At 32.0% G+C, this 14,245-nt stretch overlaps 3 protein-coding genes across 8 annotated transcripts in view; 1 reads left to right on the forward strand and 2 right to left on the reverse strand.

Annotated features, from left to right (window-relative positions):
• The first annotated feature begins 822 nt into the window (after nt 1-822).
• On the forward strand, nt 823-1,876 carry LOC117791125 (glycine-rich protein DC9.1). The gene is made up of 2 exons (XM_034630790.1): nt 823-995; nt 1,060-1,876. Exons 1-2 carry the CDS (start codon nt 902-904, stop codon nt 1,326-1,328), a joined length of 363 nt encoding a protein of 120 aa, XP_034486681.1. The 5' UTR covers nt 823-901; the 3' UTR covers nt 1,329-1,876.
• A 2,920-nt stretch (nt 1,877-4,796) lies between these two features.
• LOC117790961 lies at nt 4,797-7,544 on the reverse strand. The gene is made up of 4 exons (XM_034630582.1): nt 7,254-7,544; nt 6,509-6,651; nt 5,347-5,485; nt 4,797-5,253 (listed from the first exon to the last, which is right to left on the reverse strand). The coding sequence occupies exons 1-4, from the start codon at nt 7,484-7,486 to the stop codon at nt 5,013-5,015; spliced, it is 756 nt and encodes a 251-aa protein (XP_034486473.1). The 5' UTR covers nt 7,487-7,544; the 3' UTR covers nt 4,797-5,012.
• A 2,733-nt stretch (nt 7,545-10,277) lies between these two features.
• Nucleotides 10,278-14,245, reverse strand: part of LOC117792962 (protein held out wings) — a 37,686-nt gene continuing 33,718 nt past the window's right edge. For 3 of the 6 annotated variants that reach the window (XM_034633308.1, XM_034633310.1, XM_034633306.1), the window contains exons 8-9: nt 13,233-13,775; nt 10,278-10,603 (exon numbers count right to left, since the gene is read on the reverse strand). In XM_034633308.1, the coding sequence (XP_034489199.1) occupies nt 13,666-13,775 (110 nt within the window). In that variant the 3' untranslated portion in view covers nt 10,278-10,603; nt 13,233-13,665. Of the gene's footprint in view, nt 10,604-12,557; nt 13,776-14,245 lie in introns of those variants that run through there. The other 3 variants (XM_034633311.1, XM_034633309.1, XM_034633307.1) reach the window with 2 other exon arrangements.

A 14,245-nucleotide genomic window follows, 5' to 3' on the forward strand; every position in this document is an offset into this window, starting at 1 on the left:
TGAAATGCAAATCAAATTCAATTTACATAATGTAAGTGCTTGTGCTAAATCTTATCGCTAACGGCTCAATAAGTTCCATTCAATTCTCAACGACTGTCAAGTGCGCTACCAAACATTCAATTGTCATCTGAAAAATTAACTTCAAAAGCTTTTCAATCTCCAAGTTGACAGATTTTAGCAGACAAGTCTCAAATCTTAAATTGATAAATCGCAAGTTCATTCCGCTTGTTAATGTGCTTATTCTGGCCATATTTTGTAAAGTGCACAGTGGGAAAAAGCAATTACAAATGAGATGAGATTTATGGCAAATTTTAAACCCACTCCCACAAATATTAATATCAAAGTGATAGTTCAATTAAACCAAAGATTTAATTTACATAATTACTATGCACATTATGACAAACATAAGATAAAAGATAATTGTTGTGCGAAACACATGAATGAATGATAATAATGGTTGAGTGAATTCTTAAGAAGCTCGGCATTCCCCATTCTATACGCTGTTTAAGCCAACTGTCGTGACATCCATTCAGTCGTCTATCAACCGTTGAGACAGTGTACACTCCTCTCGTTTGCCAGTTGGAGCACAAATCAATTGCTGTTTGTAATTGCTGAAACGTCAGCAAAGCGTTAGCGATTAAGACTGGGCATTTCCCGGCTTTGATTAATATTTGTCTCTCTCTCTCTCTCTCACGTATACACCTTCATTAAGTACATACTAACGATAAGGCGATGCATTGAAAAAATACTTACGATTTATAAAAAAAAAACCACACAAAGTGCACAGATTGCCATATAAAAGTAGAAGTTAGCTCTGTCAGTCAGCCAGACTCGTTTGGCATCTCAACTCAATCACAACAGCAACAACAATAACAACAACACTAACACACTCGGCAACAAAATGGGAAAATTTTCTGTGGCTTTTGCGGTTTTCGCTCTGTGCACATTGGCAATCTCAGAGGCGGCTGTTTACATTGGCGGCGGATGTTATGACTGTAAGGCACAATTCGATGGCGACAAATAGACGAAATAATAACACATAACTAACGGCATTTGCAGGTAATCCACCCAATGGTCAAGGGCCTGGCATCTACTCCAACGGCGGTGGCGGTGCTCCCGGTGGTGGCAGAGGAAACGCTGGTGGCGGCTATTACAACTCTGGCGGTGGCGGTGGCGGTGGCGGCGGCGGACGTCCGGTTTACTCGGGAAATTTTGGACCAAATGGTTATAGCGGAGGTGGCGGACGCGGCGGCGGTGGCTACAGTAACGGCGGTGGCGGTGGTGGCGGCGGCTACGATGATGGTCTAACGCAAATCATTAGCGGTTAAAAGCAGTTAAGTAATCATAATGCAAATGGCATGCTTTTAGTTAGTTGTTCAGCTGCACTGTAATAACATTAAGCATACGCAGTGTGATCACATCCAGCATTTCAAACTTTTTCAATTAATAACATACAAAAATGCTTCATGGCGTTCATCATGCGCAAAATGAAAACAAAGTTTGTTTAATAAATTACAATGACTGCAACGTAAAACATAAATGCATATATAATAATGGTTTCCATAGTTATCGGTCAGAGTGAAGCTCATTAACCCGTTTCGTATTCGTATTTAAAGACGCTTGTTACATAAAGCCAGCTTAGAATTTCCACACATTGTTTGTTTACCGCCTTTCTGAAAAGGCAACCTTTCAATTGCGCAGTGCAAATTAAGTGAATTATTTGTTAAATTCAAATCGCAGTAATATATTACCCAAGGCCAAGTATTTTTTGTATTATTTTTATATTATATACCCTAAGTTGGCTTAGACAGAACAAATGATTTTAAGACGTGTGTAAAAGGCAAATAAAGGCGTGGCAGATCCCATAAAATATATACATGCATATAGAGTATTCTTTATCAGCATTAACAATGACTTATATTATATATACATGTTTGTATTTTAAATTCTACAGATAGGTGCAACTGAAACGGTTAACATTATTTGTTTTTTGGAGCATTTTTTGCTTTTAATGAAGAACACGTAATTACAGGGTATGACACAGTCGAGATCGTTTGACTGTAATTGTTTCTATTATTTTTTTTGTATTTCTATTATTATTATTATTACTGTGTATTATTATTTTCCTACTATCACTTACCAGACCTCAACCATAAAGTGTTTTCTATACATACTAAAATATACTTATGTCTACATGTAGTAAGGGTATTATGACGCAATTGTTAACCAAGTAACAGGTATGTAAGTATATTATGGACAAGTGTCAGCAGCTGATCTATCTATTCTATCCGGTAACTATTTGAGAAATTCCACATGCAATTAATCTGTTATGATTAATTAATATTATTAACCTAGTGTATAGAGCAAATATTTCTTTAGGTGCATGCTTATTGTGGGCATAACTTAGTCGAGCAATCTAAACTTGAGCACTCCCAACAGCATTGTTGAGAGTCAATTTAATGAGCTGTAAAACAAGATAATTGCCGTGTTTTTCAAGCTTAATTCTGTGTGGATTTCTTTACATTCTATACGTTAATAAAAGTTTGCAGATTTTACGTTTATACGTTGCGTTATATCGTTTATAGGCAAACATAAAATTTAAAATTGTATTCTATAATAATTATTTTTTAAATATTATATTAAGTTTCTGCTGTAGAAACTGCATACATTTAGTATCAAGAAAGTCATGCACTTTATCTTAAAATGTAATATGATATTTATTTTTAAATTGACTTTTCAATTTAATCTAATTAGGTGGTCAGTCAGTATATATTACGTTATATATATACTCACTTACTTCAGTTCCAAAGACTCTTGCATTTATGTGGTAAGATTTTTGTTTTGCTCACAGTTTTCTAGGAAAACACTTTGTAGTTACACCTGATATAATTGCAGCTGCAGATCAAAGCATATTATATATATACCGACTTTGGCTTCAATGGCCTTTGTGCTTTTACTAAACTTAATTAGCTACGTTTACTTTTTTCTTGGAAGCATTTTATCATTGCAATACATAAGCAAATTAATGCTAAAGTACATTAACGCAATAAGTTAGCATTATTTATAAATAGTATACATTTAATTATGTAACTATTGATTTACAAGAATCGAATCATATTAAATTACACTACAGAAATCAATTAAAAACTTAAGATATTTAAATTACTTTAAGAATTCAAGTACTTGAAGCTCCGCTTTGACCTCTTCTATTTATATTTATTTTGATAACCCTTTTGCTTGTTGTATTGAAAAACCAATTAGTGGCCGTTAATGAAGTAATTCAAGTTGTTTGACGGGCCGAGTTCAATGTACTATGAGCAAATCACATAATTACGTTTACTTATTATCATAAAAGGCAAATAATCGAGCAAATAACGCACGTTGTTATTTGAAATACACACAAATTTAAGTGCTTTAGAGTTGCGCCTGAATGTATGCTATGCTTTAAAAGCGGATTTAAATGCAATCAGAAGATCTGTAATTTAACTCTCAGAATCCAAGAAAGATAAGGGAGAGAGAGAAAGATGCAATGATTAAGAGTGTGGGCTTTACTTGCTTCGATTCAATGTTGCAAAATCTTTCATTTTAATTTTCATTTTCATTGAATTGTTCAGCCTTCCGTTGAATCACAATGAGACTCTTAACTATGAAATGTTGGCAACTGCATGCAGTACAACCTACAATTTCTTATGAAATCCATAAATACCCAAACCCACAAGCTGGCATATTTGTTATCATTCTGTCTTATATGTTCGTTTGGTGGAACCACTTAATATGCGCCAAAAAGTATGCTATTATAAATATTTCCCTATAAAATTGTTTATTGTTTTCCCATTTCTTATTATTTTTCTGGCCTTGTTTTATCGTTCTGTTCAGCCATTGTTATTTGGTATCCGAAGGCAACATGTTGCATGCACGTGTTGACTTCCCACTACTATTTTGCTTAACATTTGCTTTTGTTTGCAGATGACAGGCTACAATTTAATTTTAGATTTGCGGGAACAGAGATTTCACATATTTGCAAATAAAAAGTAGATCCAGCCACTTTAGCATCATATGGAACATCGAGTTTCGCTGTTGTGGACCAACTCAAAAAAATGTTTCCAGCTAAGCAAATGGCTTAAAAGTGCTGTGCCGAGCATGTTCATCATTTAACTTGGCTCAAATGACAGCAACCATGTAGCTAACTCAAGAGTTGCCTTTGACATCGTAATGGTGAGAGCAAAAGTGCAGTGCATAAGCCATAAGCATTAACTTGCATTACAAGCTACCAGACTAAATGAATATCGATTCTCTATTAACAGCAACAGTATGTATAAAAATCAGTTGTTCAACTCAACAACTTTAATTTATGCTTAAATTTCATACTCTGCCAACAAAATTATAAGTTTTTATGAAACTTGATAGCCAACTAAGTCTTTGTTGTTGAAGTTATTGGCAGCAGTCGCCGGTCTTGTTAGACAGTTGGCTGTTTTTCGTTCAATCAAAAGTTTCGCACCAGACCAGACCAGACAAAAGAATGCACAAACATTTTTCCACCTACCCCGTATTAAATATTTAAGTAAGAGATAAATACCTGAAAAAAAGTTTGAATAAAATACTTGAATACTTGAAAATTTAAAGTAACAAAGCATGTGCTTAGTGAGTTGTCTGCGTGACCGATTTTATCTCATTTGTACAGACAAAAGAGGCTCTTTTACTTACTGTCTGACAGATGTACGTTTATCAATCAATTTAGCATATTACGTATACGTCATGTGACACAGACGAATTTTGATAAATAAATCGAATGTAAGTTGCTGAACTCAAGCTAAATTTATTTAATACACAAATATTCACACAAATAATCCATTTACATATACATATTTGAGAACTTTAAGACTAAAAAGTGCCGCTGTCCGACGCAATTACCCACCCCAGAGAATCACACGGCCATTCCAAGCGAATTGCTCAATGCTATGCATTTTCAATTGGACAACCTACACCAACACAACCAAGAGAAAGTGTCAATTCTACGGTCTGGCAATGTGCCGCAGAAAACGCAGCATCAGTACCAGAGCCAGGGGATAAAAACTGCTCGATATCCAGGCAATGCGTACCGAGCGCGCACAGATGTCCTCCAAGTGACGGCAATTCTGAAAGTGCTTCTCATCCGACAACATTTTGGCGGTTTCACGTGCGAATTCAGCCGAATGCTTGTAGCACTTGTACCGTGCACTATTGTAGATGCAATTCTCGTATGCGTAACGTGCACTGAAATGAAATGGCATCAACAACAACAACAACAATTACTCAATTGTTCACTGCTTTCATTCTATTTTCAATATGATTGCGACATCTGCTTACCAACAAAATTCCATGAATTTATCGCTGGCATTGCGTTTATTATCGTGCAAATCATCTGTGAGTATGTTTTCAAACTCTGTAGTGCAGCTAATCCAATCCGGCTGAATGTGAGTGAAACAATCTTTGTGGCGCAGATAATCTGCAAGGGATATATGTAAAGGTTCACTCGGCCATGTAAACACATATGTTTATATAAATTTTTTTTTTGCACACTGAGCGACATTATTTAATAAAATTGTGATTCCAAGTCCATTCTACAATATGTAATAATAATAAAATAATTATTTAAATAAAAATTACATCAATGTATTTCATATATTTGCACTTTAATAAAAAAATTAACTGTTGAATTAATTGTTCATGCAATCTGAACACATAATAATATTTGATAATAATTTATTCAAATTAGATTATTATTTATTCTTATGCAATTGATGCAATTATTTAATTTGTGCTTTATTTGAAAAGTAATTTTTGTTTTTTAAACACAAACATACACAAAACGTAAGCAGTTTTTCATTTCTTAATAAAAATAATTTCAAGCGTATATTTGTGTATTTGTATAGTATTTGTTACGTGTTCCTCAGATAATCGTACTTGTGTGTGTTGAGGCACTTGCTTTGCTAAGCATGCACTTTGCCTAAGTGAAATGGAAACAGATAGATCGCATTGTCTGCTTGTGCTTTGTATTCTGTTGTAATCATTTTGTCTGGGACGTTAAAGCCTTTAAGATCAACATTAAGTGCTGGACGACACATTCAATACTAAAGATTTTATACACATTTTTACAATGATCCAAAAAGTATGCTACATTTTATTGTGAAAGTTATTTGAGCGCAAAGAGTTAAGCAAGCAATTAAGTTGCTTTATTTAATGAAAAAAATGACAAAATATATTATTGTATTGTATTGTCTGGATAGATTAAACTAAGATTATAAAGTTAGAACAATCGTAAACCTCTAAGTTTTGAATAAAAAAGTTTAAAACAACATTAAGGATAAAGAACCAAAATAAAGAATACTTACAAAAATTTAAAAATTGATACAGTGACCAATCTGAATATTGTAAACAGACTTTAAAAAAACTAGTCCACTATATGCAGTGTTAAAAAATGGTTGCATACATATCTATTTCATTTTTTATTTATTTTATCTTCATTTACCTCGCTGAAAATCCTCATCGGAGCAGAATTTGTTGAAAAACTTCCGAGCTCCATCGATATTATTTTTAAATAGGCTTAGCTTTCGATTCTGCAGACAACGCGCTGAATAAGCATCAAAGCATTTCATGCCCCGATTGAATACACTATAAATAAAATTGAATAATTATTGCTAGGCGCACACATAATTATGTTACACTGTCCTGATTGAATAGCCTCCCCTTTCAAAGGGCACGTAATTTTAATTATGGAATTACCACTGTAGCGTATCGACGAAGGTTTTGATTTCATTCAATATGAAGGTTTTTTTTTTTATCATTTGAAGCATATTTTAATTGCTTATCAAATTACACTGCACACAGGCCAGCTCGCTTCAACTTGAGGCTGCCGAACAATTTATATTTTCCGCGAATTATTAAATATCCCAAGCTCAATTATAAATTTCACGAGTAGCCAAGACAAATTGAAGGACACAAAGAAAGTTCTTTCTTTAAGCCTTGCACTGTATTCGAAGTAAGCTTAAACTTAAATTTTGCTTTTTATGGCTAAGCTCGAACCAAGTTAAAAGGGTCCGTAGGACATTAAATAATTATTGGCTCTTCCGAGAGGGTTCTTATATGGCTGTATCTGAAGGGTAATCAATAATGTATGCACACACACACAGGTGTGTGTATTTATTTACAGTCGCTCTCACGCATTTTGAAGGCACTTAAAACACTTTGCGATTCGTGTGACTTCCGACACTTACATGCACTTAGCCATGATCTCCTGTTTGCTTATGACGATTTTAGTATTTTGTAAAAACTCCATTAGATGTGGAGGTAAATCCTTAAAGCATTCGTCAACCATCTTTTGAGTCGTACCGCACTGTTCAACGTGTGCCAGCTGTGGCGGTGGATTCTGTTGGGTTTCATTACGTGCATCAGTGATAGCAACAAGCAGCTCAATAAAAAACAGGAGAAGCATAAGTCTCTTTGTCATTTTAACACTGTTGCCCTTTAATTTTAAGTTCACTTGTTGCTCCGCGAAGACGTTTTTAAACTCGATGACACTATCGGTATTCCGTTGATTTTTGATCCTGACAATGCGCTTGCTGCCAAAGAACTGAGCCGCTAATCGTCATACAGGCGTCATTTAAGGAACGTTAACAGCGCTCTGTTAAGCCTCTGTTGATAACAGCGCATGCGCCTTGTCGCCAATTGCACGTGTTTCTCGGTTTGTTTACAATACACAAAGAACCTGTAGGCGTCCTTCTGACGGAAGTAAGTAAAATATGCATGCATTGATGCGTAAGTTGCTTGCAACTGCATAAAGTATTTAAATTCTTAAGAACTATAATTTTCTAAATGAAACGAGAATTTATAACTTCATTCGCGTGTACGCCCTTAGGTATATGCAGTGGAATTCCTTTGTAACTTATTTATGCTTATTAGCTACTTTGTTGCAATTCAGAATATTACACAACCAAATTCTAAAGTTCAGATTCATTGCATGTTAACCGCATCGAATGCTGAAAAACAAGGACCTTCAAGTAAACAAAATTGTTATGTTTTGACAAGTGTCCTTCGATATGTTTACCATTTGGCATTGCTCCAATGCACAGACGTGTCCATTCTCATGTTCATACAAATTACACGGCTTTTCGAGAAATCCCCAATGATGCTGCACGGCATAGTCGCATAAACGTCAAAATGAGCCATTGTTGTTTTCTTTACTGTCCTATAATTTGTTGTTCCTAATTTTAAAGCGTGCATAGGCTTAATTATTGTGCGGCATTGGAAAGTAAACTAATTCAAAACGGAGTTGGTTACGTTTCCATTTTCTTTTTCGACTGAAAAACATAGCAAAAGTTTGGTTTTTTATAAACATTTATTTTATGCAAAAACTTGTACATAATTTAGATTGATTTTGTTACAGTTGCGTAAATAATTATTATTATTTGAACATATGTGGATAAGTTTTGCAAAACTCTTTCAATGAATTTGCAATAATGTGCGTAATGATGTTTCATGTTAAATGAATGAATCTTGATTTGAAATAAATGTTCCCATTAACACAATAGTACATTAAACATTCAATTTGCCATGTGCTTAAGCTTACAACTATGCACTATATATTATATGCAGATATATATATAGAAATATATTTATTTATATTTAGTTTATATGTTACTCACAATCATCAATTGAATTGAAATTCGATAACGATATCGAAGACGAAACCAATTAACCCTCATCAATTATCGAAAGATTTAGGCAGCACACCAAAAGATTCTCAATTTGGCGGTGCTCATTGCTACGATTGCACGATTGCCGTTACTAACATAAAAATATATTATTAAATTGTTAAATTATTGTTAAATTGTGTTCTAATCGAAAGTATGAGTATGTCGGGATTCACATCATATCGTAGTATTATAATTTCAACATGTAGTGGCTGCTGCCTAGCGAGAAATTTTATTAGATTAGCTTTCTTTTGCTGCCAATTCTATGCTTTTGATTGGTGCCCTAATTAAAAAGTTTTTAGATTTAATATTTAACTTAGTTGCAATGCTTTAAAAGGCACACGTAATTACATTGTATTTGTTTTATCAGTAATCAGCTCCATTCAAAATTCTTTAATTTAAAACAATAAGCTATCCGTTTATCTTTTGTACCATAATTTAAATGCAATTAACATTAATTTTTTTCCTTTTACATAATTTGCTTTTATTAATTTAAAAAATATATTTATATATAAAAATTTTAACAAATTATGCGCGCTTTCTAACTTTTAGTATTCATTTTAAATTAAAGAATTTTGTTATAGTTTATATCATTCTTTATTTTTCATTATTATTATTTTGTTGCGGCTATTATAAAAAATATCTTCTCTTATTCCATTTGTTTTATTTTCTTTTTGTTTTATTTTTTGTGTATAATACATTATGATTGAGCTCAACATTAACATTAATTGTTAGAAGTAAATTATTATATATGTTTAACGTGTACATAATTAATGCATGATATTCGTTTTTTTTTTTCATTAACTAAATATGGCTTTTGCGTGTTTTGTTTATTCTGTTTGATTTGTTATCATAAAATTGTTAATAGCTTTTTGACTTAAAATGGATGTGTTTGTGTTGGTGTGGGTGTATATTGTTTATAACATAATCATAATCGAAATACTTCATTAACAAGAATTTGCGTCAATTTAACAAAATTTAATGATGAATATTTTGCATTAATCTAGACTTTAGCAGAGCATCATAAAACAATCAAATGCTGCATAATGAATGGATGCGTTTATATCTGTGTGCTTAATAATTACACAGATCAAATAAAACAACTGTTTAGACTTACAAACTACAAAAAAGATTATTTTTTCGCATTTTGTAGAGTGATAAAATTGTGATAAAAACGATTTGAAGATTTCTTGATGAGATTCCGTAGACATGATATTCATCTTATTTTGTTTGTTTCTTTTTTTTTGAGTTTTATGTTTTCTTTTAATAAAATATGTTTATAGACATAATAATAATAATGGCTCTAAGGGCATATACACAAATGGATATGCGTTTTTTGCAGTTTAAGTAATTTTTGTTCGTTGAACTTTTAATTATGTGCTACTTATCAGTGCATAATAATAATAATTATAATTATCATAATAATTATGTGCTTTAATTTAAACTAGACGCTATCATTTGATTTGATTGGTTTTCTTTTGTTTTGTTTGCTGTCGGGCAAAACGCAACAGAAATGGCCACAAAATTCTATATATTATTATTAATTTGTTTTCTTATTGTTTGATGCAGTTGCAGGAGCAGGCAACAGGCCACAGACTTGTTTTGAGGGTGTGCGAGAGTGTGTGTGTGTGTGTGTTTTATTAGTTGTCAGTGACAAGTGCTGTTGTTGCTGTATTAAAATTGTACATTCCATTTAAAATGGCACACAATGCTTGACTACTGCCACTGCTGCTGCTGCTGCTGTTGCTGCCACACCGTTGATGCCACACTGATGCAGTTGTTGTTGCTGCCCTTGTTGTTGTGGCTGTTGTTGCTGCATTCTAATGCAAATCGCTTGCTGCTGAATCCTGCCTGTGTTTCAATGACGAGCTCATCTGACCAAACGGCAGACGGGCAGAAAGGCAGATAGATGTTGGTTGGCGGTTGTCGGTTGATGAAGGGATTTGGTGGTTTTGTTTTGTGGATATTTGTGTGTATTTCAGATATGTTGTTGGTAGATTTGGTTTAGATTTTTATGTATACATATTTTTTTTTTTATGTTTGGTTAGCATGTAAATAAAAAAGAGTAATAGAAATGGAAATTGAGTTTTAATAAATGGTTAGCAGTTAGTTATTTATATTTTTGTTTCCTTTCATTTCTTTTGTTTAATATGCCTAAACTAGAAACATTGAAGTTGTTTTAATATGCAAAGAAAATGAGCGCAAAAGTTACTAAATGAAAGCGGGCATATCAGATGTATATATATTTATATTTTATATATAGTATGCAATGTGAACAATAAAATTTTAAATAATTTATTAAGAGCAGGGCACACAGGACATGCAGGCCAAGATATTGTACAAGATTTATAGCTCACAAACGTTTAGTAACTTGTCTCGAATATATACGAAAAAACTATTCAATACTATTCAAAATTATTTGTTCGAGTTGAAATGGACAAACACATACGTAATCATTAAGTTCGTAGGTAGTGCAAATAGATATTAAAGTTGATAATTTGATTTAATACGTTATTAATGAAACATTTATTGGTTATTCGAATCGTTTCGGGATTTTTTTATCGAGTAATTTGCAAAACAACGGAAATAGTGTTGTAGTTTTTATTCTTTTTTTTTTCAGTTTTGGTTTAATTTATTTTATTTACTAGTTTTGTTTTTTACTTTTATTTTCTTTGTTTAGTTAACTTGGCCTTTGGTTAGTTAAAATTAGCAATAATATTACATCACATATCATTTAATATTTATATGGTTTTTATACATATGTAAATGCTAAAGAGTATAAAATTTAAAGATTAGAAAAAATAATAAAATTGCAAGTGCATTGGCTGTCAATTATTTAAAACATAATAGTAATAATAATTGTAAAAAAATTTTTGGTCGAAAATGCCAAGGTAAAGCGTTATTTACATTGATTTGTAATTTTAATTAAATTTAATTTGTACCTAACAAAATATTATTTTTTTTAACTGTTTTTAGCAATAGCCGAAAGGAATTTCACAGTGCATAATTAATAATTTATCATTATCATACATTCATTGGCATGGCATTAGAATCGATTTAGTAATTGGTCTCATATACGCGTTTGTATGGGTGTGTGCGTGTATCTGTGTGTTTCTGTGTATGTAAGTACTTTAGGATTTTTTTTAAGCAAATGCATATGCAATTTTATCAAACGTTATACAATTATATATCTTACTGTTCTAAAGAGAGATAGAGAAAGTATTACTGATACCATAACCAGATAAGTAAGCTTATAGAGTAAGTCTGTTAAATACACATTAATATATGTATATATATAATGATATACATATTAATGATAATTGGTAGTAGTTGGACTTGCTATTTTTGGTTGCTTTTTGTTGTCTTCTTTATTAATTAATTAATTCGATTTTATTTATATATGTATTATGTACGATTTTATAGGTGTGGAAGGTGAGACAGACATTAAGCATAGAGTTACGCTCCCAAGTAGTATGTAGCAGTGGTTGTGGTGGTTTTAATTGTGGTTGTGGTGGTAGTAGTAGTACATCAGTAGACGCCACATCTGGCTACGAGTTGTGTGTGCATTACACAGAGCTTATTATTAAAGTTAAGTTCTTATTATACTAAAAGTTGCAAACAAAAGTTAAGTGTGTTCTTATAATTTCATCTATACATGTGTTATAAGTTCTCTAAAGGTGATCAATGAGTTATGTGTGACGAAGACGACGAGTAGAAGGAGTTTTTTGTTAGGTTTCAGAAAGCGTTAGGTTCAAACGATTTGAAAGAAGTTATTTTGAATGCCCAGAGCATTCGTATTTTGATATTATAAAACTTTATAGACTGGTGTTTTGTTGTTGTTTGTTGGTTTTTGTTTTCTGTGTTTTGGGTTGCACTTCAACAAAAGTCATTGATCTTTATTCTGGTACACTTTCGGTTCAATTGCAACATACATTTAAATGATATACAAGGTAAACTTTACAGACTAACAGGTTCTTAATACTAAATACACATATAAAATTCATAATTCATATATATAAAGATGTAGATATATAGATATAGATCATAATAATATTAATTATATGGCTTAAGAAAAAGTAATACAAAATGTACTAAATTGCGTTTGCTTTTTGTTTGTTGAAATCGATAGAAGAATTTCTTACCATCGTTTTTGTTTTTTTTTTTTTTTCTTTAATTTTCTTATTGTTTTGTAAAACACCAAAGGCACAAGTCAACGTCGTCAACAAAGTAATAAAATAAACTAACAAAAATATAGAAACAACTGATTTTGATTTTCTTCAAATTTATTTAGCAACCATTGCACTAACATTCAGCATGTGTCTGTGTATTTTCTATTATTTATTAAAAAAATTTTATTTTTTTCATGTTTGGAAAATAAATCAAAAGTTGCAAATGAGCTGCAGTTTCTATCCTTCAGTTTAGTTTAGAAACTGCAGCTCAATGGGAAACATATTTAAAAAAGTAATAAAAACAAATTTATAGATGAGTAGAAACACAACTAACCTGTGAGGCGCTTGATATATTTATTGGACTGAGTTAACTGAGTTACGGAGCTGCACAGACCGGCCTGGCCAACTGGACTGGCTGGGTTTCATTGGACACACACGCAGCAGAGCAGCAGATGCATGAGTTTAGTTTAAAACATTTTTAAAAAAAAATTTAAAAATTATGATATAAATTTGAAATAGTTATAATGCAAACATACATTTATATATATGTTTAGAAAATCGTAATTGAACTAAATTGTATAATGCCCATTTTTGAACGTAATGGCGGGGCGGAGTTGATAATCCACATGATATTTTTCTTTTAGCATTTGTTTAAACTTTTTACATTGATCTCAAAAAAATTGAAAAATTATTACTTTAGATATAAATACAAAAAGGTGTTGTTCGCAACAAAGTGTCAGTTGCAATGTGTTGCTGCTGCTGAGGCTCTACTGTATCTCAATGAAACCCGCCGGCTTGGCTGGCACTCCGACCGTTGCACGCTGATAGGGGTGTTCTCTGTTAGCCGCCAATCGACGTTGCTGCTTAAGGGCGCCTACTAAAATATACGATACGATACATGTAGATATATTGCATATATAGGTTTATCATATTATATTGGTATTGGTATTGGTATATATAATAGATTATATAGATAATCAAGGCAATAAATATATATATACTGTATATTGCATATATATGTGTATTGTCTACAAAACCTTATTGTTAAAAGAAAAAACATATATGTATATATTTATGCTTGCTCTTTGCTATTGCCTTCGCTTTTGTTTTTTTGTTTTAAACAATTTTTAACATTTTTCACTCTCGGGACACACTGTTTTTTTTTCTTTTTTTTTGTTTTTTGCTAATTACCAATTTTATATTTTGTTATTTTAAATTATAAAAAATTGTTTATAATTAACTGTATTTGCATTTGCATTTTGCTTTACATTTAAATTCTGTTTCTTTGGAATGAGTCGTATATATGTTTAATTGTTTATGTTTTTTCTATGATTAAAAAAACACTTG

Source organism: Drosophila innubila (assembly GCF_004354385.1).
Source record: "Drosophila innubila isolate TH190305 chromosome 3R unlocalized genomic scaffold, UK_Dinn_1.0 2_E_3R, whole genome shotgun sequence".
NCBI lineage: Eukaryota > Metazoa > Arthropoda > Insecta > Diptera > Drosophilidae > Drosophila > Drosophila innubila.

Bases quoted from the DNA above. Each gene is read 5' to 3' on its own strand.
- LOC117791125 (XM_034630790.1), top strand. From the start codon at position 902: ATGGGAAAATTTTCTGTGGCTTTTGCGGTTTTCGCTCTGTGCACATTG. The intron at 996-1,059 runs GTAAGGCACAAT...CGGCATTTGCAG, and splicing joins TGGCGGCGGATGTTATGACT to GTAATCCACCCAATGGTCAA.
- LOC117790961 (XM_034630582.1), bottom strand. From the start codon at position 7,486: ATGACAAAGAGACTTATGCTTCTCCTGTTTTTTATTGAGCTGCTTGTT. The intron at 6,652-7,253 runs GTAAGTGTCGGA...TTTTATTTATAG, and splicing joins GAGATCATGGCTAAGTGCAT to TGTATTCAATCGGGGCATGA. The intron at 5,486-6,508 runs GTAAATGAAGAT...TATCCCTTGCAG, and splicing joins CGATGAGGATTTTCAGCGAG to ATTATCTGCGCCACAAAGAT.